Source organism: Equus przewalskii, chromosome 15 (assembly GCF_037783145.1).
Source record: "Equus przewalskii isolate Varuska chromosome 15, EquPr2, whole genome shotgun sequence".
NCBI lineage: Eukaryota > Metazoa > Chordata > Mammalia > Perissodactyla > Equidae > Equus > Equus przewalskii.
In genome coordinates this window covers 42,720,423-42,746,217 of record NC_091845.1, presented here as the reverse complement: position 1 = coordinate 42,746,217, position 25,795 = coordinate 42,720,423, and the positions used below count along the sequence as shown (strand labels likewise).

Here is a 25,795-nt window from a genome sequence, read left to right as displayed (position 1 = left end):
TTGGATCTTGAACTGTCACGAAACTTTGTTAAAAACTTAGAAAGTGGCAAAAGATATGACTGTGTGTCCCTTGGGTGGAGCGCTGGTCTGGGGATTATCTCGTGCACTAGGGGTGCGCACCTTTGCTTGTCTTCTGTTCAGCTCTGTAAAGTAGAAATTAAGGTGCAGATTATGGATAGTAATGGGATGAATTTTGTTTGATAAAAGTACAGTTGATTTCAGCTCCGTAGAAAAAGATGGCTCCCAAATATTATTTTTTCTTGTCCTATACGATATCAACCAGTTCTGCACAATTAGCAATGTCGCTTCAGCCTTCCTGATTGCCCACATATATGTGTTCTTCAAAATCTCCTTTAAACAGGTTTTACCTTTTTAAAAATGATACGTTAACACCACTGGTCCTTCGCAATTCATTCATTGATTCATTTATTTATTTATAGCAAGAAACACGTGCCAGGATGCGTAAGGTTACAGGGTGGGAAATGTAAACTCTCTAGGATAGTGGGCGGTCAGGCATCGTGATTTCCTGACTCCCAGCCCACGTATCAGGTGAGAAGAGGACACTTTACCTCCAGTCTTGGAGAGGTGATTCCCCTCCAAGGTTAGAAGATGACGGAATATGGTGGAAGAAGATGCTTTAACCATCACGCGGTCCAATAAGGATCAAGAGGTTGGGAGACCTGCCCAAGCCCAGGAGGGGACTGTAGCTACGCTGGGATCCAAAGCCTGACCTCAGGCCTCCTTCAGCGCTCTTTACACCATTTGCCGTCCAGTTTATTCTGGGGCCATTCAACTGAGGGCTCGCTCACATCAACTGCAACTGTAAGCACCTGACCCCCAAAGTGTCTAGGGTTTTCGTGACGCCAAACACGAGCAAGAGGACGGATCCGAGGGGCGGAGCTTGGGGCGGAACCCGGGCCCGCGGCGCCGACGCCCTCGCCCCACGGGCTGCCGGGAGTCCGCGCGACCTGCCCCGGCTCCGCCTGCCCCGGCTTGTCTGTGTCCGCGGCGGCCGCTACCAATAAAGTTGTTGTTCTGCCAACATGGCGGCGCCCATGGTGACTGGCGGGGCCGTGTTCGCCTAAAGTGGGAACTAACGCGTAAGGCGCCTTAGGCCAGAGCCTGTGAGCAGGTAAACTCCCGAGCCGGGCTCATCGGCACGAGAGACGAGGCCCGACCTCCTCTCTCCCTGGATTGGGAGGTTCCCACTTGCTGGGGGCAGGAAGGGAAGGTGCGGGCTGGGTTAGGTGGTCCCGGAGCCGTGCAATTTCTGAACTGGAAAAGTCTCTGAGATCTGGGTTCTGACTCTTTGAGCCACCGGGTACTTTCCTGGAAAAATGCACATGTACATATAGTTTTGTACTCAAGTTCCCGTCCCCTCTGCTTCCCCTACCCCAATTTGTCCCTGGATCTTTGCTCCCTGGGTTGGGGGTTTGGACCCAGTTAAAGGCCATCAGTGCACCTCAGTGGCCCACAGGTCATTACCACAGCATGTTAGGGCTCGAAGCTCCTCAGAGATCATCTGGGTTTACCCCTTCATCTTAAGGAGAAACGGAGGCTCCAGATAGGAAATAATTTGCCTGAGGTCACACAGGAAATTAGTAGTTGCAAAAGTCAAGATCTGTATATTTTTGTCACAAAGCTTTATTTCTTTAATTGCTTTTCCCGGGTACGTTCTCGAACACTTTCTTTTGGGTGCACACAAATGCCCTCATTTGCTTCTCCCATATGTTCTGTTTCTTCCCCCGTCTTCGATTCTTTTCCTAGGTTTCCCTGTCTGTATATGATTGTCATTTTGGGTCCTGTTCTCAGGCCCCTCCCTCTGTGGTCACACATCACTACCCCCACTGTTCTCAAAAAACTTAACCTTAAGCTCTAAGTGAGGTTGAGGTCCGGGCTGACTCTAAAGAGGAGTGGAGTAGTGGGGATTGATCATTTGGAAGGATGTGGAAGAAGAAACAAGATTCCAAACATTTAGGCAAGGAACTAGATGAGACAGAGCTAAGGAGAAAAGGGCCAAGTAGATCATAAATAGAAGACATGAGCGAAACCTTTCCCATTCCTCGTATGGGCATAGTCTTCTAATAGAATGGTTGCTTCTTATTGTCAGGAAGAGGCAGCGCCCTTCAGGGCTTTTTGATGGTGAAGTGGTCCAAAGCAGGGCCTGGGAAGTAAAGGAAGGGAACAGGGCTGAGCTCCAGGAAGTACTGTAATAAATCATAGCCCTGAGTACACTGTATGCTGAGTCTTGGGGACCCCCTAACACAAAGGGTATGAACTTTTCTTAAAGTCTTGACACGTATTATCAGATTACTCTCCAGAGAGGTGGAGTCAATTTACATTCCCACCAGCAGTATACAAAATGCACATTCCTTTTCATTGCATGTTTTTTTGCCAATCTGGTAAGCAAAATATTTTATTGTTGTTTTAATCTGCATGTCTTTGATTAGTTGTAAAGTTGATCTTTTTCATGTATTTATTAGCCATTTGTATTTCCTCTTCCCCTTTGCCCGTTTTTAAAATTAGGTTTTTGTGTGTGTGTGAGGAAGATTGTCCCTGAGCTAACATCTATGGCAATCTTCCTCTACTTTGTATGTGGGATGCCGCCACAGCATGGCTGATGAATGGAGTAGGTCTGCACCTGGGATCCACACCTGCAAACCCTGGGCCACTGAAGTGGTACATGTGGAACTTCAACCACTTGGCCAGGGGGCCCGCGCCCAAATTAGGTTTTTAATGTTTCTCTTCTCATGTGAACTATTTATATAGTAGGATAACCTTTTGTTGTTGCAGTAATTTCCTCTCAGCTTATGGTTTGCTTTCTAATTTTGTTCACGGTGTTTCTGATATACAGATATTTTATATTTTAGAGAGATTTATTAATATTTTCCTTTATGAATTCTTCCATTGCTTTTGTGCTCAGGACAGAACATCCTACGCCTTGGAAAGAATTATTAAATACTCATGTATAATTTTGTCTTGTTTTAAGGTATTTTTCAAAAATTCTGTAATCTATATGGGATTTACTCTGGTTTATGGTTTGAAGTAGGGCTCTAATTTGAATTTTTTCCTCATTCATTGACTAATCTATCACTTTCTAATCTACTTGTGCTTTTTACTTTTTGAACTTTAAGTTCTTTTAGATACTCTGATCTGTTTCAGGATTCTGTAGTCTATATCATTGGTTTATGTAACGAGAAGGTTATTAGTGAGCCAGGTATTATGTAAACATTTTTACAGGGCTTATTCTTGTTGTGTAGACAGGGGTTGTTATGTGTTGTTTATGATTCGGTATATAGTATAAGTAAGTTATAGAAACAAGGTTAGAGTTTTAAGTGAAAGAATGACCTGGTTTCATATTACTCATATTGGTGATCTGCCTGCATTCTGATATTTCATTTCTCACAACGGCTAACCAGCATTGAAACCAAAAACTTGTGAGAGTACAGTTCAGGTCAGTTTGTAATTTTACAATTTTGTTGTTTTCCATTGTTTCTATTCGAGAGGATAGTCCAAAACACTCTCCTATGGGTTCTTAGGGAATGCAGTCTAGGAGGGAAATGGTGGGCATCTGTCTGTGTGCCCTCTGCTAAACTGGCATTCTTTGGCTTGCAAAGATGTAGAAATGCTGACTTAGCAAGAGAACCATAAAATCCAGGACTCCCGTGAATAGTACTAATTATGTAGAAACTCAACACCTAAAAATAAGTGCGATTGCTTTAATTATACCAAGTGTCTGTATATTAGGTTGGTCATGGGAAACTGTTGATATTCAACCAACTTCATACAGTTCAATCTAATATCTGTAGTCACATGTACACGCTTTAAAATAGCCAAGCCCAACGTATAGGGAGGGTTTTTTTAAGAAGCAAGAGGTGTTAAATCAGTGAGAATTGGTGTGTCAAGAACTTTAGCAGACCAACTTATAAAATGCCAGCACTGTGATGCCATTTTGTGTGAGTGTCAAACTCACTTGTATAAGCCTAGAATGAACCTTCTTGGCAACATTTGTGACCCAGGCCAAACCCTTGTAGATATGGAAAAAATTTTGAGAGAATCAAAGAATTAACATCAGCTTTGAGTGCCAGGTTCTTCCTTTATTTCTCTCTTAGTTTTGAAAGATCTATTTTCATCTGTGTTTTCACCATAGCACTTCTCGAAAGCTTTTTGCAAGAAGGCAGAAAATTTAGGCTATTTAGTTATAAATCCTAAATATTTGATGAACTATCCTCTTATTCCCCCCCCCTTTTTTTTTTTTGAGGAAGATTAGCCCTGAGCTAATATCTGCCACCAATCCTCCTCTTTTTTGCTGAGGAGGACTAGCCCTGAGCTAACATCCTGGGCTATCTTCCTCTACTTTATATGTGGGACACCTGCCACAGCATGGCTTGACAAGTGGTGTGTAGGTCTGCAGTGGGGCTCCAAACCGGCAAACCCTGGGCCGCAGAAGCAGAACGTGTGAACTTAATCACTGTGCCACTGGGCTGGCCCCTCACCTCAACCTTTTAAACAGTGATAAAACATGAAACTTATTCCATGAGATCATTTCTGGAGTTCATTTTTGGAGGACACCAATGAAACATTCTCGTTGAATTTTAAATTGCAGCTGGGTATCCTGATGGGCCCCATCCTATGGGTTGTATTCCAAAAAACCATAGCACTCACCGCTATGACACATATTATATGTTTGTTTGTTTGTTTCTTATCTGCTTTTCCCTCCTAGTATGTAAGTGCCATGGAAGAAGGGACTTTGTTTGTGTTCACGGCTGTATCCCCAGTGCCTAGAACAGTGTTGGACCTAGTGGCACTCAATAAATATTTGGTAAATGAATGAAGAACAAAATGAATAAACAGTTTCTAAATAATAGTTATTACCTGGCTCAGCCTACTGAGTATATTTAACTCATAATATGTATGAAAAATACTAATAATAGCTCAGAGGCTCTGGTTCTCCTGGGAGGCCCGTGTTCGGATCCCTTCTGATATTTGAGCCTAAGGCCAAGCCAAGATGTGCTGGAGCTCTTCTGGAGCCTGGTCGATGGGAAGTGAAGCCTGCTGACACACCCTGGGCTGTCCTAAAGGGGCGGGGCGGGGGGGGGCACTCCACTGCCTCCCTTGCAGCCTGTGAGGTTGTGGCAGGAGCTGGCGCAGGTAGTGGTCTCCGTCTGTTCTTTTTTTTTTTCCCTAAAGATTGGCACATGCCCTAACATCTGTTGCCAATCTTCATTTTTCTTTTTTTTCTTCTCCCCAAAGCCCCCTGGTACGTGGTTGTATATTCTAGTTGCGAGTGCCTCTGGTTATGCTATGTGGGATGCTGCCTCAACATGACATGATGAGTGGTGCCATGTCCGCACCCAGGATCCAAACCAACAAAACCCTGGGCCACGGAAGCGGAGCCTGCAAACAACCATTCAGCCACTGGCCACCCCAGTCTCTGTCTGTTCTTACAGGGTTTTTGTATCTTTGGTGTTTGAGGGCACTGACCACCTTTATATTTCCATTAGAAAGTTGTGTTTAGCTCAATTGAAATTCTAAAGAATTCTCCTCAGGGAAAGAAATCATGAAAAGAGTAAGAGGAAAGCAAGTAAGGGCAGGGAACACTGGGCTGTGCTGAATGGAAGAATGAGCTCAGGAGAGGGTTCTGGGCAACTCACGAGTGTGCTCTCTGCTCTCCTTTTCAGGGCCTTCCCACCTTCTGAAGAATGGCTTCTCCTTGGCAGAGACTGGGTTTTTATGCCTCTCTTCTGAAAAGGCAGCTAAATGGTGGGCCAGATGTCATCAACTGGGGAAAGAGAGTGATTCCAAGGCGTACCAGAGGTATTTACAGTGCCACGGGAAAGTGGACGAAAGAGTATACATTGCAGACAAGAAAGGATGTCGAGAAATGGTGGCATCAACGAATAAAAGAACAGGCCTCCAAAATTTCAGAAACCGATGTGAGTATTTTGGGAGATTCTGAGAGGGTACAGAAGAGGGGCCACGGACTAGGACTTTGGGGTCGGACTGCCTGAGTTCAAATAAATTATTAAGTATGTGACCTTGATCCAGATGACTGAATCTCTTTGTGCTTCAGTTTTCTGATCTGTAATGGGCAGTGATAATAATAGTGCGTGCCTGCTTCCTAGGATGCTCATGAGGGGTAAGTGAGATGAGACAAGGTTAGTGCTTCGAAGAGTTTCAGTACGGTGCATGTACACACAAGGTGCATGCAGACAGCACCACACTGGGCATTCTGGAGCAGCGCTTCCCGGGGAAGCTCATTAGGGTAGGAGCCATAGCAGGTGTTGGGTCCTTCGTGGTCCATTACATGGTGGGGTAGCACACAGGGATCTGGCAGGGTCAGATGCGAGACTCCTGAGAGGCACCTGGGCCACTCAGCTATGGAACTTTTAAGCTCCCTATTTTGAGTAGCACCTGCCCCTCCCCTGGCATGACCTTGTCCTCTAGCCCTGTTCTGCTACCTTAGCATCATGGTTAGGGAGGTCCCAGCCCTTCCCTGATATGATCTGGGGCTGGGATCCAACCTTGCAGTAGCAGCTATGTGAGTTAATGGACTGTTGGCTTCTGGTCCGTGTGCACCAGCTCAGTACTGTCCCTGCATTGGATTAGGTACTTGGCTGTCGCTGGTTTCCATGGCATGCTCTGCTGGAGACTGGCTCCTTCTCTGGGAGGCCAGCCTGCTGAGCATCAGTCCTGGGTGCATTAAGCCTCACCTCTCAATATTGGTCAAAATGACAAATGGAATATGTGATTTGTTTACATGAAATGTTGAATCTGATCAGAGCAAAGCACTATGAGACAGAGTTTTACTGTTAAATTCTGACCATCCCTTTGTAATAGTTACCAGTCGCATAATACAGCCCCTCTATATTTAATAGAAGAAATTAGGCCAGAGGCAAGCACTTGAGTAAATGTATCTGTGCAAGACTGCACTCACTGGAATTGCCTTTCCCCCATCTCCTGATTCTCATCTCATCAGACTCGTTCTTTCTATGAGATTGGTCCTTATGAAGAGTGGGGGAGCGGAGGAGCTATTTGTGTTAAACTGGAGATGGTTTTGCCATTGGTTAGAAGCGAAATCTGGTATTGAGAGAGAGGTAGTGTATAACAAGTGAAATGACAAAAAGGAGGGTTTGAATGTACTGCAGTGCAATGAAAGCTTGGCTCTTACCTCATCAGGAAATGAAAGGCCCGTGTGTCAACCTGACCGAACTAATGTAACTAAATGTATTTTGGAAACAAACTCTCGGGAGCTGTTTAATTCTAAATGAGGAGCATAAAATTAGCTTTTTATTCTTTGGGTTTAGATTATAATTTAGTGACTTATAAGCATTTTGAAGTTGTGGCTTCTTGATTTTGTGACATCTCATTCTTAAGCATATGATTTTTTAAAAAAATTAAATGGATCAAAATAAACCAAATTTCAATAATTGGGGAAACAGAGTCAAGGATATACTGGGTGAGCCCCTCGTGGCGCTCTGTCAGGGTTTGAATCAGGTGATGGTAAAGTGGAGGGAGCCGCTGACGAGGAGTCTGGAGCCTTGGCAGTAATACTGGCTCTGCCCCCAAAGTCAATGTGATCTTGGCCACATCATTTAGCCCCTTTGATCCTCAGATTCCTTGCATTGTTTATCTCACAGAATGGTTTTAAAAACCAAATGAGAAAATGTGGCTGAACTCATTTTACAAATTGAAGTGTTATATAAATAAAAGATACAAGAGGATAAAAATATGTGGTATGTCTTTGTCAAGAACTGAGAGTGTGACTGGATGCTGATTGATTTTGAAGCATTTATAATTGACCTCACTCTGGTGAGGTGAAATCCACACTGATAAGATGCTAGAAGTTGAATATCTTGCCATCTTCATCATAATCATCATTATAAAAAGAACTTCCATTTAATGAGCATTTTACGATATGTCAGGCACCATCTTTCCATTTATTGTCTCACTTAATCCTGAAACAACCCTGAGGGTAGCTATTATTATCCTCATTTTTGGAGTAAGAAAACTGAGGCTCAGAAAGGGGTTTGGGAATTTGTTGAGATGCACAACTAACCTGTGACAGAGCCAGGATTCAAACTCAGACACACTTGCTTCCTGAGCTCCTGCTTTCACCTTCTTTTGGCTCAAATCAATGTATAGATTGTAAACTAGCCCAGAAAAGCAGAGGAATTCGCCGAAGGTCTCAAAACTAGTGGCAAGGCTGGGACCAGAGTTAAGGTCTGAGCTTGTCCTGTCTGCCATCCTCTGGACTCAGCGGCAGCTTTGGAGCATCATCTATAAAGAGGCAGAAGTTAGCTTTCTCCTGACACCAGAAGCTGACAAAAATAATAGGACTCACTTATAAAAACCATCCTTTTCCCATTGCTTATGATCTTAATTTCTTTTAAAGGCTTAAATCCTTGCACTTTTATATAATTATGAAAATTTCCCTTTCAATCAGATTCCTGCTCAATTATAAGAAACACCCATAATTCCTTCTCTCCTTCCCCCTGCAAGAGGATAGAACTTATTTCATTGTGACAGAGGAAGATAGCTTAATTCACACAGAAAAGCAAAAGGCAGGGGCAGGCAGTCAGCTGAATACTTTTCTGCAATAAACAAAAATATTCATGAATATTTATGACTTTTGCTAGCAATACATTTTTATACATCTATAAAACTCACTTTTGGAGTTTGGCTTAGCTGGTATATAATGAATCACTTGATTTTGCTATAAATTTAATCTTTGTTGGACAGACATACAAAAAGGAGAGCTAATGAAGTAGCTATATGTGGAAAATGTTTGGGGCAAGAAGGATTGTTAAAAATAATATTAAAAAATATATCACTGTAATAAAAACAAGGTGATTATAATAAAATAAAAATAGGTTTAATGTAAAAAGTTTAAAATGAAAAACTAGAAATAGTTTATATCAGGGATTTCATTGTTTTTTTCAGATGCCAAAGAACTCTGTAACAGCTGTTTTCGCAGGTCCCTAAAATCCTCAAAGAAAAGGCAGTCGGCTTGATCCGCTGCTGGAAGGAGTAGGGCTGAGCGCAGTGGACAGTTTGCTTGCCTCTGATTCTTTACTAAGTTACAGAATGAGATCTCACCCCTCCTCTGAGGGACTTGTGTACAAGCTGAGAGGATTATCTGTCACTTTCCTTCTTAAAGACAGTAAGTGCTGAGTCTCCACCCACTCCTGGCTCTCAGGTCTTCTCTCATGCTCCCAAGGTTTTCCTTAAGCGTTCTGGATCCTTTGTTTCCAATTGAAGTGCACGACCAGTGTGCTGCTCTCCATCCGTTTATGTAAATCCACAGCAGTTGTCCCTTCAGCATTTCAAGGTGATTTTTGAGTTGATGTGTTATCCAGACTCCTTATTTGTCCTCTTTTCCCTTTTCTTCCTTCAGGCAACGTTACTTCTCACTCATTGGTAATTTCTAGAGGATGAGCAGGACAGAGAAATGTTCCCCTCTAGTCTAGCTGGATGGTAGTGGCTCTGTTCAAGGTTTAACTTCTTTGCTGAAGAAAGTTTAAAGCAAGGGGTCAAATGAGATTTGGAAAGAATCTGATTTCTGGTTTCCTTCACAGTTGGCTGTATCCATTCTCAGTCTTGGAAATACTTAGCAAAAAATATACCCCGACACACAAATACACAGAAGAACGGTTTTGAATATTCTGCTTTACATTTGTTTTATTTACTTTTGGGGAAGCAAAGCCTTCAAGAACTCTGGTAGAGCTCTAGGAAGGGAGTAAGCACAGGAAGAGAAAAACAGAAGGCAGAAATAAAGGAAATAATGGTAATATCAGATGGTCCCAACCCTCAGTGACCAAACGGAAGCAGTTCCCTGTTGCTCCTCCTTTCTCAGAGGACCCCCCCTTGGGGGGATTTAAGGCGGGCCAGGGGGAACACTCCCATCACCAGGACAGGATTTGTGAAGTTTGCTGGGAAAAATGCCCTTGAGTAATAAGTGCTCTGCAGAGGCCAGTTGTCAGGCTTTCAGAGCACAGAGGCCAGCAAACATTTATGCGATGGTTAATAAACTCCTGCTGGGGGTGGCCGGGGTCAGGGGGCTGGGCAGAAAGATGATTAAAACATAGTCCTTACCCTTGAACAACAGGTCTCCAGTAAGGAATCAATTAAATGGCTACCACCTTTGCTTTGGACCCTTATCCCCTCGTGTGCCCAAACTCATGGCAGCATTCATGGTTGTTGTTTTTTTAAAATTTTTTTGAGGTTATAATAGTTTATAACATTGTGAAATTTCAGTTGTACATTGTTATTTGTCAGTCACCATATGTATGTGCCCCCTTACCCCTTTTGCCCACCCCCAACCCCCTTCCCCCCTGGTAACCACTAATCTGTTCTCTTTGTCCATGTGTTTGTTTATCTTCCATGTTTGAGTGAAATCATATGGTGTTTGTCTTTCTCTGTCTGGCTTATTTCACTTAACATAATACCCTCAAGTTTCTTCCATGTTGTTGCAAATGGGATGATTTTTGTCTTTTTTATGGCTGAGTAGTATTCCACTGCGTATATATATCAAATTTTCTTTATCCAGTCATCGGTTGATGGGCACTTGCGTTGCTTCCATGTCTTGGCTGTTGTGAATAATGCTGCAATGAACATAGGGGTGTATAAGTCTCTTTGAATTGTTGATTTCAAGTTCTTTGGATAAATACCCAGTAATGGGATGGCTGGATTGTGTGGTATTATTTTTAATGTTTTGAGAAATCTCCATACTGTTTTCCATAGTGGCTGCACCAGTTCATCATTCACCATCTCACTGGTGGGAGAACGAAGGTGCCCAAAGTCAGCGTTCCAATAAGGACTGCCTGCCCTGTGTTCATTCTGTTCGGATGCATGTACTGTTTTCCTGTGTTTTTCATGATGAAGCCGCGTCTTTGGAAGCTGGAGAGTTATGTAATCCTGGCCCGTGGCTGGCTATAGATCACTCCTGGGAAACAACAGCCTTCTCCCTTCATTGGCTAAGATTTTCTCATTACCTTCCCATTTCAACTTTTTCTATTGAAAGATAAGCTCACAATGAAACGGAGAAACCCAGGACCCAAACCGATGCCTTAGAATCCTGCTCTTCCTGCTAAATCCAAGTCTGAATGCAGCCTCAGGGAGTTTAGGCAGGGGCTCCATTTTTAGAGATGTCACATCTCTCTGATTCGCTATTGTTTCCTGGAATTATATGGATATGTGTTAGAGCTACATTTAGAAAAGCATACAGTTCTTGAAGACCTAGATAGCAGCTGTCTTAAAAGAGCAGCTTTTAAAAAAGAAAAAAGAAGATTAAAAATATATATGGGTAATTAGCACTTAGAGGTTGTTCGGCATTATTTTGGACATTCTTTACCTTAAACGAGGGCTTTGCATTTTGGTTTTTGACACTTTTGTCAATTTACATTATGGGAACAGTTTTTTTAAAAGGAAACTTTTGAAAAGGTTAAATTATTACCTTAAGTAAAGTGCCAAAATATTATGTGCATGCAGGGTTCCCAGTAAATGCTTAATAAATACTTATTGTCATTCTTTCCTAGAAATCAAAGCCCAAGTTTTACGTGCTTTCCATGTTCCCATATCCTTCTGGCAAGCTGCACATGGGCCATGTGCGTGTGTACACCATCAGCGACACCATTGCACGGTTCCAGAAAATGAGAGGGATGCAGGTAAGGAAAGAAGCCTGCCCGAACCGCCCTCTTCTGCCCAACTCAGGACAACAAGAATGTGGTAATATGTGTTCAAGATGAATGAAGAAAACCAATTTTAGTTAAGATTAGGATAGCTTTGAAGATAAACATGGAAAGCTCAGTGTTTCCTTTAATGAACTGGAAGACATAACAATGCATCTCGATTACCTGGGGGCAGCCATGTGCTGGGTGTTGTGCTACGGATGGATATGGGGTGGGAGTGGGGTGAAAGGTAGCTACAATTGTGGGTAACACGTGCTATCTCCCCAAGAGGGGCTCACAGTCTGGGGGTGGGGGTGAAACCTAAATAGATAATCATTGTATAGGGGGATGAATCAAATAGTGTGAATAGGGATCAAAGCCTAGGAGTAAGAGGTGGTGCCACAAGAGATTTTTCTCTTTGTATTTATAATATTTTCTATATTCTCTAATGAGTATGTATTTATTTCATAACAGAAAAAGTAAAATTTTTTCAAGAAAAAATATTTGGGGAGTAACAACCCTCAGGGAGTTGAGAAAGGCGCCAGTGAAGGGGGAATATCTGACATGGGTCGTGAAGGACAAAGTGAGTTTTCCTGGGATAGGAGGAGAAAGACCCTTCCGTGGCTGATGCGAGTCACTCCCCTTACCCCACTGCCAATTGCACCAGAGCCTGCTCTTCACACGTCATCTGTGAGGTGAGGTGGGAATAATCATGGTACCTTCTTTAATCACTTACCGAGAGAGGCAGGGTCGAAGAGGGGCTGAGTGCATGGGCCATTGAACCAGATAGCCAGGATTCAAATGCCAGCTCTTAACGCTTAATAGCTATGTGGCCTTTGACTAGTTACTTAATTAACCTCTCTAAGACCTAGTATTCTGTCATCTGTAAGATGGGGATAAAATAGTACCTGCCGTTTGGCCTGTTACAAGGATTCAAAGAGAATGACTATGAAACACTTAGCATATACCTGGCACATGGTGCAGAACCAGTAAATATTAGCACTGCTAACGGAAGCTGGACCCTGCTCGCACAAGCCCCGGAAAGCCCACTGTGCAGATGTCTGCCCAAGTTTGTGTTTATTAGTCACCTTAGTAGCTTGAAATCTGCCATAGTAGGAGTATTTACACTATGGAAATCAGCAAACCCTACAAATCAGGGCTTTTTCTTCTAGAGAGCCAATTGTTAAACATACACTGGCGCTCCTACTGGCTATTGCTATTGTTAACCTGTCAGAGCCTGAACAAATGATAGGAGCTACTTCCAAGTTCTTTATAAAGGTTTTCTTTTAGAAAGGTAAGTGCATTTGTTGTCACAATTGGCTTGAAAATTTACGCTGAACTGACATTGGCAGCAAGAAGTACTCCTAAGGAAGTCAAGTTATAACGTCTCTTTGTCACTTGAAGAGTTAATAACTTTATACTATCAAGTTCAGAGATTTGTGCTTTACTTGAAGATGGCCAGAGGTGTTTGTCTCCTTGGTTTATGCCAGATGTTATTTTTCCCAGACACTGCTTTCCATCATTTCTGCTATGTTTATTAGAAAGAGGCGGTGCAGAATAAATTGGCTCTTTGCCTGAAGTATAATTCTTCATCTAACTTTGGTTCTTCAACTAGATTTATCTTATTTTTTTACTAGTGCTAACTTATTTTGGACAATTAGTGAGTGTTGGCAAATCACCGAAGACTAAGCTTTTACAGCAAAACTGTACATTTATAATAATGTGCAGGGAAGCCTTGTAGCAGCTGGTTGGTTGAGGGGGTGTAGGTGGGGTTCTAATTCCCTTGGATGGATGAGATGTTACACCGAAAGCTCAAGGCAGAACCCCAGGCCCAGAGGTACTGGGACCCTTGTAGGCAGCTCAGACCCAAAAGACAAGATGGAGTCCCCTAGTGTAACTGCAGTCCAAGGCAGGCTGGATCCGGGAATGGGACAGCCTAGGTTTGAACTCCATTCTACCACTTTCTCACTGAGTGATCATGCACGCGTCATTTAATGTCTCTGAATCCCACTTTCCTCATCTTTAAAACAGAGATAAGATAACAATAATTCTTCCCTCATAAGGTTCTTGTGTGGGTTAAATGAGATAGGACATGTGTCTGGCACATAATAATCCCTTAATAAGCGGTAGCCACGATTCTTATTTGATCTGATCTGATTTACTCTGGGAAGTCGTTCACCACAATTCAATAAATGAAATGAGTCCCTGTGCTCTTCTTCCTGGGGCACGCTGCATAGAGTTGCCTTCTGAGAAGCAACTTGACTGCAAAACATTGCCTGTGGTTTGTATTATCTAGCCTATGACTTGAGTGGTGTCTGAAACACTGTTATTTGGCTTGTGGTATCTGAGTCTGTGTGATCACCCAGTGCCTAGGATTCTCTTAGTTCCTCAGTTTCAGTTGCTCTGTTTAAGATGATAAGCTACCTTTTCGGGGTATCCTCCAGGTTCTCCTCAAATTAATTTCTTGTTAATTTTCATAGCCCATCTTTAACTCACATCATCCCACATACAACTACCAAATTTGGTGAAAACTTATTCTGCCGTTTTTAAGTGATATGGCAAAGGAGAAACAGAAATCTCGGAGTAATTGTCAGCGGTGTGAAAGCCTGTTGAGCTTCCTGTTGTTTTAAAATCCTTCCTTCCTTCCCAATGTCAGGACTAGTCCCAGAGGTAGAGCAGCACTGAATTCAGGTCAAGTTCAGTGATGCTCACTCTCAGCAGGGAAGGAATATCTAATCTGGAATAACAGGGTCTGATGTATGTGTTGATTAATTCATTCAATACGTAGTCAATGAGCACCGGCTTTATTCTAAACCCTGGGCTTTCTACTGTATTAAATAGAAATATTGGAGTCTTAGGTTCAAAATCAGTCCGTGGCCTAAGAAAAATTCAGCAAGGTTGGCCTTTTTCTATAACTTGGTTTTTCTTTTTTTTTTTTTTTTTTGAGGAATATTAGCCCTGAGCTAGCATCTGCTGCCAATCCTCCTCTTTTTGCTGAGGAAGACTGGCCCTGAGCTAACATCCATGCCCATATTCTTCTACAAAACTGGCCCTGAGCTAACATCAGTGCTCATCTTCCTCTACTTTATATGTAGCATGCCTGCCACAGCATAGCTTGCCAAACAGTGTGAAAGTCTGCACCGGGATCTGAACCGGTGAAACCCAGGCTGCTGAAGTGGAACGTGCAAACTTAATGGCTGTTCTTGAATGGAGATACGTGAAGTAATTCTAAGGGACACTAAAAATAGCCTTATAAGAAGTAAAAAGTGGAGAGACCCATGAACCAAGCCTTCTCTCTTCAAGGCCACCATTGACCTCCATGGATGTGTCTCTGTCCTCATCTTTCTCAGCCTCAGCAACATGTAATACAGTAGACCATTTTCTTCTCCCTGAAACACTGTACCATCTTGGCAAGAGACTCCACTCTCCAGGTTTTTCTCCTGCATCTTGGCTTCTTTCTCCCAATGTACTCCACAGGTTTTTCCTGCTCTACTCCATCTTTGTATACTCTTTATCAGGTTGAGAAAGTTCCCCTTTATTCCTAGTTTGCTGAGAATTTTGTCATGATTGGGTGTTGGTTTTTGTCAGATACCTTTTTGGCACCAATTATGAAGATGATATATGGTTTTCTGCTTAAATCTGTTAATGTGGTGTATTATGGTGATTGATTATTTTAAAAAATATTAAACCAACCTTGCATTCCTGGGACAAATTTCATTTGGTCATGATGTTTTGGGGTTTTTAAAATTTATATGTTGCTATATTCAATTTGCTGATATCCCTATGTGCATGAGGGCTATTGATCTGTAATTTTCTTTTCTTGTAATATTTTTGTCTAGTTTTGATATCAGAGTTATGCTGGCCTCATAAAACAAGCTAGGAAGTGTTCCATTCTTCCTATTTTCTGAAAGCGTTGTGTATGATTGGTATTATTTCCTCCTTAAATGTTTGATAGCATTCACCAGTGATGGTGTCTAGGCCTAGAGTTTTCTTTGTGGGAAGTTTTAAAATTACAAATATTGTTTCAATAGTAGATAGAGGGCTATTCAGATCTTCTGTTTCTTTCTGTGTCAGTTTTAAGAAGTTGTGTTGTACAATGAGTTTGTTAAACCCCAGCTCAGATTCTGTTCCACACTGCCTTCTCTTTTTTTCTCTATCCACTTTTGCTAGGTAGTCTCATCTATCATCATTAGTTTAAATATGATACTTTAAAAAATTATAAACATTTTCAACACAGCTGTACAGAGAACATTATCACAAATACTCAGACCTGCCATCCTGATGTAATAGATATCACCATTTAATCATATTAGCCTCAGCTCTTTTTTTAAATGTTACAGATACACTTGTGCCTCTCCACAATCAGATTCCAATCCTTCAATTCAAAGTAACCCAAAGTTAGTGTATATTCTTTGTCCTCATGTTTTCATACTTTTACTGTAGATGTTGTTCAAGGAGACATATACACACTTATATCTAGTATTGTGTGTTTTTAATTTTATATAAAAGATATCTTAATAGTCTGCATATTTTCTCGCTCACTAGTTTATTTCAAGATTTATCCTATATCTCTATAGAGTTAGTTCATCTGTTATATGTGCTGTATAATTATGGCTATTTAATTATCCATTTTCATATTGATGGAGTTATAGGTTGTTTCTGAATTTTTGCTCTAGTGAACATTCTTGTACCTGACTTGTTAGCCTGTGAGAGAAGTGGCATTGCTGGCTCATAGAGTGTGCACAACTTTAGCATTTCTGCATCTTGCCAAATCACTTTCCAAAGTGTTGGTGGCCAGTTTATATTCCTACCAGCAATGAATGACCTTTCATACTGCTCTACATCCTTGACAACACTTAGTAATGTTAGATTTTTTAATCTTGGCTAATTTCGTATACAGAAGATGGTATCTAACTGTGTTTTTAATTTACATTTTCCTGATTACTGTCTTAATGAGGCTGAGATATTTTCATATATTTATTGTCTGTTTAAGTTTCCTATTCTCTGATTGGCTCGATCACATTATTTACCAATTACTCAATTGGGTCATTTGTCTTTTTCATATTGCTCTGTAGGGGTTCTCTCTGTAGTCTGGATTAATGATTCTTTGTTGGTTAAATGCAATTCAAATATCTTCTCCCATTCTGTGGTTTTTCTTACATTTTGTGAGGCTGTAATTTGGTTTGAGAATGGGTGAGAATGATGACTTAGAAAGTTCAAGGTTGCTTTTACTTGGGTTTCCTCCCAAAGCAACAAATAAGTTGTGCAAAGGAGAGAAAAGAGACAAGAGTGTAGAGAGATCATTGAGTCCCCCCTGCTCTTGTTGTAGTTCATGGAGATGTGCCTGAAAGCCATGGCCATTACAGTTCTCCAGGGAAAGCTAAAGTCACCAATAGCTGACCCGACCGTGGACATACACACAGATTAGATGTGGACTTTATAAGTGGAGAGGTAGGTGGTTCCAGGGTGATGAGTTGATTAGGAATTGGGGCCTTTATTGGCGTCGTCAACAGCGATGGTGATACTTGCCCTAGCCACCTCCCAGATTTGTGGCAAGCTTCATGTCAGGTGATCAATGAGAAAACTCTTTAAAAACAATAATGCCATTTCCCAGTGTAACCCAATTAACAGTAGAGATAATAAGGTAGTCCTCAGTTTGGATGTTTAAGCAGGGGCCATTTGAAGCCAGAGATAAATTGTTTTCTTTCAGGAATCAGAAAAGGCTGCACTGTCAACCCGTGTCTTCTTAAACTCGCAATGTCTGATGACGTATTTAAAGCTTAGCACCATATGGGGTGGTTTTGTTGTGTTTTCATGTGTTATATGCACAGGTGGTTGGAAAATAAAATTATGCACCTCCCACCTCGGCTGGCACCTTCTGGGCCAGAAGCCAGGCGATTAAAGCATCAAGGTGCTGAGACCCCCTCACAGAGTTTGGCTTGGACTAATTTGTCTCAGGCCACAGGCCACCAGGCGCTGTCCAAGTAGAGTTTTTGCTATTCACTGCGGAGGAGGAAGGAAATTGAGGCTGTGTGTCCAGCAGCTGCACGATCATAATGTAATTACCCACAAATATCAGGAAGCGGGGGGCGTTCTTAGCAAGTGACCCATAATGTACGTTTCATCAGTTTTCAGTTTGCCAGTTAGTCAACAAGTGCTGATGAAGTGCCCAGAGAGTACAAAGCGTGGCGTTTAGTTTTCAAATTTTAAAATCTCTGTAGCATCTGAAAGTAGAGAGTGGATTTCCAGGGCTCGTCCTCTCAGATGTAATTTAAGGGGAGAATGAATTCCTGGTCCAGTGTCTTCATTGGAAACTGGCTGAATTCTCTGCCTGTCACGTCCCTCCACGTTCCCAGAGGAGCTCTTCCGCTTTGGGCCTACGTGCTTTCATTCGGATTCTTTACTCTGAAGTATTTGTTTGCTTTTGATCCCCAATCTGTATTAATGGTGGGTTATTACAGTTACTAAACAAAATTAAATGTTGTGTTTCTCATTTCTTGGAAATAAAGTGTTGAATCTACTCCAGAGAAACCATGGCATTCTCTGAAAATAGCAATTTTTTGAGAAGCAGTAACCATGGTTGCTCTCATTTAGAAGCTGAATTGGTTTCAAATATAAAGTTTTGTTTTATGATGAAAGGGAGAGGAGGCTGTTCCTTCCTAGGGAACTGGTTGGCTCCTTCATAGTAACGGTTGTGCTTCTTCTCTCTCCATTGGGAAGGCAGACGACCAGCTGCCCCAGCTTCCTTCCCTTCTACCTCCAAAGTCTTCTTAACTCTACTTGATCTTGCTTCGTACATCGGAGGAAGAACTGTATCTTTGCCTGGTCTTTTTTTCCTTCTTAAAAAAAGTATTTTTAAATTGTACATAAAATTCCATATTCGTCCTTTTGAAAAGGAAATGCAACGTAGGTAAGGCTGCAGTCCCCTTTACCACCCCCTCCCCCACTAGGCCCTTCTGGGCAGGATCCCTGGCATTTTCCAGGGTAGATTCCTCCAGAGTCTCATCTGTACATTGCCATATGTAACTGTGCTCTCTCTTGTACCAAATCGGCTTGTTATCCATCCTGCCTGCCAACCCTGAGACACCTGCGGCTCTGCCTGGAGGGAGGCCCTGTTAGGGTGAGCTGTGGGGATGTGACCACGTCCACACCAGAGGCTGGCCTAACCATAGTTCCTGGGCCTCACCTCCTGGCCAGCTCTGTCTGCCTCGCCAGGGCTCTGATCCCTGTGTTTACCTCTCGTCAGTAGCTGGCCCTGACTCCCATTTGATATCTCAAATGGTGGTAGGTTTTGCAGGCCTGCTAATGTTCCTGTGCTGGTCCCTGGCCAGTTTGCTGTCAACTCCGTCCCCTGCTTTGCTTTGGATGGCAGAGGGCAGACCTCTGCAGGCCACATTTCTCAAGCTCTGGTGTCAGCTAGCCTCTGGCTGGTGTCGGACGATAGAAATTCCGGCAAGACTGGAGAGCAGGAGGAGAGGAGAAGCCAGGGAGTTCCTCTCTCTCTGCCCTGGTTGGCGTCGTCTTCGTTAATCCTGTTTCAGCTTCTGCAGCTGTCCTCGGCCTCTGGGCTCTGTTAACTCCGCTTCCTCCCTTCGTTCTTTCAGTCTAGAGGTGCTGGGGCTGTCCCGCTCTTCTGAATTCGGGGGTGGTCTCGCTGTCCTCTTGGCTTCTCACTCATTTTAAATGCTTAAGAGTATTTGTTAGAAGAACAGCTGGGAATGATGGTTTTTCACACTCTGGAAGTTTGTTGTATGGATTTCCAAGTTCTAGCTACTAGGACTTTTTCTTGATTCCTTTTCTGCAGAAAGCACTCATTTCTAAGAAGAGGCTAACTCCTAGGGAATTGAGAGGGATCAGGTGGCCTGAGCACCTGATATTGGGGTTTTTTAAGGGTAAATTGCCTGGTTGGCACATGTGAGCTCTAGGTATAGTTGCTTATGGAACTGTGGAAGGATTAAATCAAGTTATGGTGATAGAAAGAAAGGAATAGGAATTTTAGGACTAAAAAGGATAGTTCAGAGTTCTTCCAGTGAATATTTTGGATAGTCTTGGTCATAGAGAAATCACAGATAAGAAAGTAGGCATCATATACCTGGAGTGGAGGTATTTGATCTGGACGATGTAAGAGGCCAAGAGGTGAACGAGGCTGGCAGAGGAAGCACCTGGCGTGGTATCTTTTACATGAATAGGCTATAACAGTTTGACAGCAAATGCAATCTGCTGCCTGGGGGAAAGGGACAAGCTTTGCTATTGTGTAATCCTGTCGTAGGTCTTCGCTTTGTTCCCCCTTGACACCAGTGAATCATCTTATAGCACAAAAGTGAGTTCTGCACTTGGTCACTGGGTCTCTGGGAAACCCCGTGTAGAGAAGTGATGGGACCCTCTGCTGTTTCATGGGAGCATTTACTCCAGCGATCCAGACCACGAGTGAAAGAACTATCCTGACTTCAAGATGCAAAAAGGCCTTCCCACAGGCTGTATGCTGGGGCAGACATTGGGTTTTTGTTAATTTTTGGTAGGAATATGAAATATTAAGAAGCTTTAAGATTTTTCAACTTTATTTTCATGGACAGCTTGGGTAACATGTGAGCTAAGAATATCTTTTCATGTTAATTTCATCTGAAAACAAAAATAGAACCGAATAAGTATATTACGTAAATCCAGACTGGTTTTTTTTGCGACTGTCTCTGTATTGGCTTTATTTAAAAATATGGACGGTACCTAACAGAATGTTAATAGGCAGAAACATTGAACTTGTGCCATTTTGGCAGTTCCAACAAAGAAACCAAGTGGTAATTAAGTTTTCCCTTTTCTGGTGGAACAGTTACACAACAGTTACATTATTCTGCCATTGGAGCAGCCCTAGGAGATGTGAAGCACAGCTGGAAGCTGCACCCCATGTTGTCCATGGAAGTACCACAGAACTTTCTAGCAATCCAGCACAAATCCGCAACATAGGGTTGTTGTGGGTTTTTTTGGCTTTTGAAAATTAAAAAGAAAAAGAAAAACTGTGAAGCTTAATAGTTAATGTAGGGGAATGTTTTTCGTCTATGGATTAAGCAATACTGAAGAGAAAGCAGTATCCTAAAGGGTGTTTGTTTTAATCAGGATTCTTGGCTACCAGGGACTGAAACCCAGCGCAGATCAGCTTAAGCAAAAAAGTAGGTTTTGTTTGTTTTTATAGATCTTAGCGTAACTCACAGAATCAGAGGAAATATAGGAACCAGGGCCTCTGGGATTTGGACCAGGTCCTTGAAGCACGTCAGTATCCCCAGTCTCTGTCCACCTCCCATTTCTGCTTCTCTCTATGTTCCAGCTTTATTTTCTCAGACGTCTCCACCAGGTAGAAGGCAGGGCTGCCTGGAGTCCTGGTCTCATATCCTTGTTTCTCCTGACGAAGGAGAAAAGAGAGAAGAGAATGTGCTGTCGTCATCCCAGTCCATGTTGCACTGCCCCCTCGACCCCCAGACTCCCACCAGCTCCAGACAACAGACAGGCCTGGAGAAGGATTCAGGCACGTGCCTCCCTCTTAGCCAGAGGGATAGGTCTTGCGACTGGCGGTCTGCAGCAGGACTGTATGAAGTTGGAGGAAGAGCAGTTTCCCGAAAGAAGGGGAGGATGCTGTTTAGAAGGATGAAACTCTTTGGGTCTGCCACATTTAGCAAGAGGAAAAGAGACCTCAGGTCCAAAATATCAACTGGCTTTGGTTATGTCTAGTCAGGTTCCTAAAACTACATAGAATAGATATTCCCAGGGAATGTTAGAATTTTTTGAAAAGACATACACACACACATGTCTTACATATTTTGTATAGATGTCCGTGATATGTTAAATGAAAACAAAAAGCAGGTCATAAAATAGTATATAACAGGTTCTATTTCCATAAAATAAACCAGCCCTATATATGTGTTCATATGTTTGTATATCTGTGTTTGAGTGAGGAGAAAGGTATGGAAGGATACAAAGGCTGGTGTTGGTGGTTACATCAAGGAGTTGAGAGTAGGGATTGGCGGGGGGCGGGGAGAATCAGCTTTGCCTTTATATATAATGTATTGTATCATTTCACTTGTTAAAATCTGCTTGTGTTGTGTTCGTAATTTGAGAAACATCCAATAAAGGAAAAAGAAGAGGAGCCTATTCAGGCTGACCTCAGCCGGGGTGTGGGTGCAGGGCCTGAAGGTAGAGAGCTTGGGAGTCCTGTCTTCTTAGGCTGGAAATCCAGGGCTTCCCAGATCTCCCACATTCCCAAGCCTGGGAAGCACAGCAGAGGACGTGGCAAACCAGCCTGTCTTGGAACAACAGCAAGCTGGAGAGATCCACAGTACTGTTTGTTCACCAAGCCTATATCCCTTCCAGAAAGCAGATCTGAGTGGGTCAGACCCACCACCACCCCTAATATGGCAAAATCTACCAGGCAGTGTCCTTGCCCAGGGCAGTCAGAGGCAGGGCCCTCCTGCCCAGCACTCCCGTGGCTGCCGTGGCTCAGGGACGGCCCCTGGCCGAAGCAGCTGTGGCAAGAACGGCTGGGCTGCTTGAAGTGAAGCACCTGATGTGAGCTTGACTTATGTGGGAAAGAAGAACTGCCGGGCCCCTTTTATGGAAAAGAGGGCCAAGTAGCTGGCTGGCCTGTTAAGTCTCATGGTCTGTTCAGTTTGGTTAAGGACTTCCCATGCCTGCTACAGAGTCTTGTCATAAGTAACCCACCCCTAGCAATGTACGTGGATGAGGACATGTGTGAGGTCAAGGTGTCCCCCTACCTGTTATCAGAGAGCCGCCATAATAAATGCGGTTGAAGAGACGTGGGCTGAAATCTTGATAAGGGAACTGATGATGTGCGATGTCGTGAGGTGCTGAAGATCAAGCAGATGACAGCAGCTCCACAGCAGCCAGCACTGCTATTTATTGGCTGCCTGTACTGTGCTGGGCACCATGCTGGGCGCACCACAGGCATCCTGGCGCTTGATTCTCAACAATCCATGGTGGCTGCTCTCAGTCACGATTAATAGCTGAGACTCAGAGTAAGTAATGTACTCAGGTCCCACTGTCAGTGAATGGCGGGCTTGGGTTTAGGACGTTTCCTCTCAAACCGCACAGCCTCCTGAAGAGTAAGCCTTTGTTAGCATTTCCCACTCACTAGCCTAAGGAGTCAGAGTGGTTCTGATTTTAGATGCAAGGTCTTTGTTCTTGAGATGGAATTTTTCCATCAGACTACTAAAATCCAATAAGAAAATATGGAAGGGTGTCTTTAAGACAAGTGGCTCCAAGCACTGGGAGGGGCATGCCTGTTATCTTACTGCTACCTTACTGGCTTAAGGTAGTTGCTTCTGGTGTGACCTAGCTAGGCTGCTAACTCTTGCTGGCCACAGTTGCTTATTCTGTCAAATTAAAGGGGTGGAGGAGGAGGACGTATCTCAAAAGCCTCTTTGAGCTCTAAAATCTTAGGATTCCCTGTTCTTCAGAGAATGGAAATATCTATCAGATGATTTGAAATGGCTGTTGCACACTTGAAAGGTGGCTAGTGCAACTGAGGAACTGAATTTTTAATTTTAGTTAAAGTTTAAATTTATATAACCATATGTGGCTAGTGGCTACTGTATTGGACAGCACAGCTCCTTAATTGGAAAATACTAACATGAGATGAGCATTTTAAATGCCTATACATTTTTATATACACATATTTTTAAAATTGAAAGAAACTTTTTATAATTTCAGAAAAACAGCTCGGGTTCATTACAGACAATATAGACAAGAAAAAGAAGAAAGTAAAAGGTAGTCCAAAACCACCTACTCAGAGATAACTGCTGTTGGCACCTTAGTGTCTAACCTTCTGAATTTTCTTCTATGCTTATGTCATAGGTAGCCAGCTGGCTTTCAAAAGCGTAGTATAGAATCATCCAGAAAGGGATAAGACGTTAGTAGGGGAGAATGCCTGTTTGTTGCCCAGAAGAGAGTACTGAGACAGGTTTTAGCAATCTGCCGGGGCTGATGTTTCTCTTCTGGGTGCTAGGTCATCAACCCCATGGGCTGGGATGCTTTTGGACTGCCTGCCGAAAATGCTGCCATTGAGAGGAATCTTCATCCAGAAAGTTGGACGCAAAGGTATGTATTTATAGGCATATTCAAGCACTAATATACAGAAACTTAAAAAAATTTTTTAAATCTGTGCATGAGAAATAGAAAGCAAAGCAAACAAAACATTGCAGGCTGCCAAGCGATAAGGAGAATTGTATCTATTGATGTTTATCTTTTAGTGTGCTGTGTTCTTTTTTTAAAGATTTTATTTTCCTTTTTCTCCCCAAAGCCCCCCAGTACACAGTTGTGTATTTTTAGTTGTAGGTCCTTCTAGTTGTGGCATGTGGGACGCCGCCTCAGCATGGCCCGATGAGCGGTGCCGTGGCCATGCCCAAAATCCGAACCGGAGAAACCCTGGGCTGCTGCAGTGGAGCACTCGAACTTAACCACTCAGCCAGGGGCCACCCCCTAGTGTGCTGTATTGTTATCTAAGAAATCTCAAAGAGGGTTTTGGGTATCGATTCATGTGTTCATTTTGATGCTTTGTTATTTACAAAGTTATTCTTCCATTGAGTATTTGCATTTGGAAGGGAGAAGGAGGAGAGGGTTGCATTTGTTAAATTTCTACAGTACCTCTCATCTTCTTGATGATAGTTTGAGCTATATCCAAATTCCACATTATAATTTTCTCTGAAGACTCTGTTAATGTTTTGCCTTCACTATTTGGAAGCAAGAAGAACTTAGACATTCAACACAAAAATATATGGCCAGTTTTTTCTGGGTGTGCTTTCCTCCGAGGGGGAAGCACTCTCAGTCCCACCTGTGCCTCAGGCTTCCATGTACAGTCAGGCGCCGTATAACAATGTTTCAGTCAACAACAGACTGCATATACGATGGTGGTCCCATAAGATTAGTACCATGTAGCCTAGGTGTGTAGTAGGCTATACCGCCTAGGTTTGTGTAAGTATACTCTATGGTGTTCACACGACAAAATCGCCAAATAGACGCCTTTCTCAAAACGCATCCCCGTTGTTAAGTAACGCGTGACTGTACTTATGGGCCAGCAGTGCCCATCCCTCTCCCTCCTGATGAAGTCTTGAGGCCCTCATATCAGAACCCAGCAGAATGTTCTGGGCTCACTCCATCAGCCCCTTTCACAAAGGTCTGGGGCCTTTCCTTACCTCACCCCTCAGACATGTAGAAGGGCAGTTCCAGGCCTGTCCCCTTTGTCCTTCAGCTCCCTTTGCTTTATCTTGGCCAACGCTACATTGTATAAACATCTACTGTACCATCCACTTCTCTTTTTTCTTCCTAACCCCTAGTTTCTACTTTTTCAGTTATGGTTAATTCTAGGTTAATGGGAGTGATGAAAAAAGGAGGAAATGATGATCAAATAAAATGGATCAAATATGGCATAAATTTGATGTAAGCTAGACCAGAGATTGGCAAATTATGGCCCATGGCTAAATTTGGCCCTGTTTGATTCTGTAAATAAAGTTTTATTGGAACACAGGCACACCCATTTGTTTACATATTGTCCATGACTGCTTTTGTGATAGAGTGGCTGCTTTCATGATACAGAGTTGAGTAATTGTGACAGAAACCATATGGCTCACCAAGCTGAAAACATTTACCATCTGGCCCTTTACAGAAAAAGTTTGCCAACCTCTCCACTGGAGAATAGCAGTTAAGAGGATAGCCCCTGAATCAGACCACCGAGGTGCAAATCCTGCCTTTCCTTCTTGCCAGCTTATCACCTTGAGCAAATTACTTGATGTCTCTGTGCCTCAGTTTATTTATCTGTAAAAGAGGGGTAGTCGTAGGTCCTGCTTCATGTGAATGGTTAAAGATTAAGCACTGTCTTAGTCAGCTGCCATAAAAAAATACCCTAGTCTGGTTGGCTTAGGTACAACAGAAATTTATTTCTCGCGGTTCTAGAGGCTGGGGAGTCTCAGATTGAAGCGCCTGCAGATTTGGTGTCTGGTGAGGACCTGCTTCCTGGTTCATAGATGGCCATCTCTCTGTGTCCTCACATGCCAGCAGGGGCAGGGGAGCCCTCCGGGATCTCTTTTATAAAGGCACTAATCCCATCCATGAAGGCTCTGCCCTGTTGA

General features: G+C 42.9%; 1 protein-coding gene across 4 annotated transcripts in view; it reads left to right on the top strand.

The window, feature by feature from the left end:
• The first annotated feature begins 915 nt into the window (after positions 1–915).
• Positions 916–25,795, top strand: part of LARS2 (leucyl-tRNA synthetase 2, mitochondrial) — a 166,330-nt gene continuing 141,450 nt past the window's right edge. For 2 of the 4 annotated variants that reach the window (XM_008538142.2, XM_008538141.2), the window contains exons 1-4: positions 986–1,132; positions 5,682–5,936; positions 11,538–11,666; positions 23,677–23,768. In XM_008538142.2, coding sequence (XP_008536364.2) covers positions 5,703–5,936; positions 11,538–11,666; positions 23,677–23,768 — 455 coding nt within the window. In that variant the 5' untranslated portion in view covers positions 986–1,132; positions 5,682–5,702. Of the gene's footprint in view, positions 1,133–5,681; positions 5,937–11,537; positions 11,667–23,676; positions 23,769–25,795 lie in introns of all 4 variants that reach the window. The other 2 variants (XM_008538140.2, XM_070577158.1) reach the window with 2 other exon arrangements.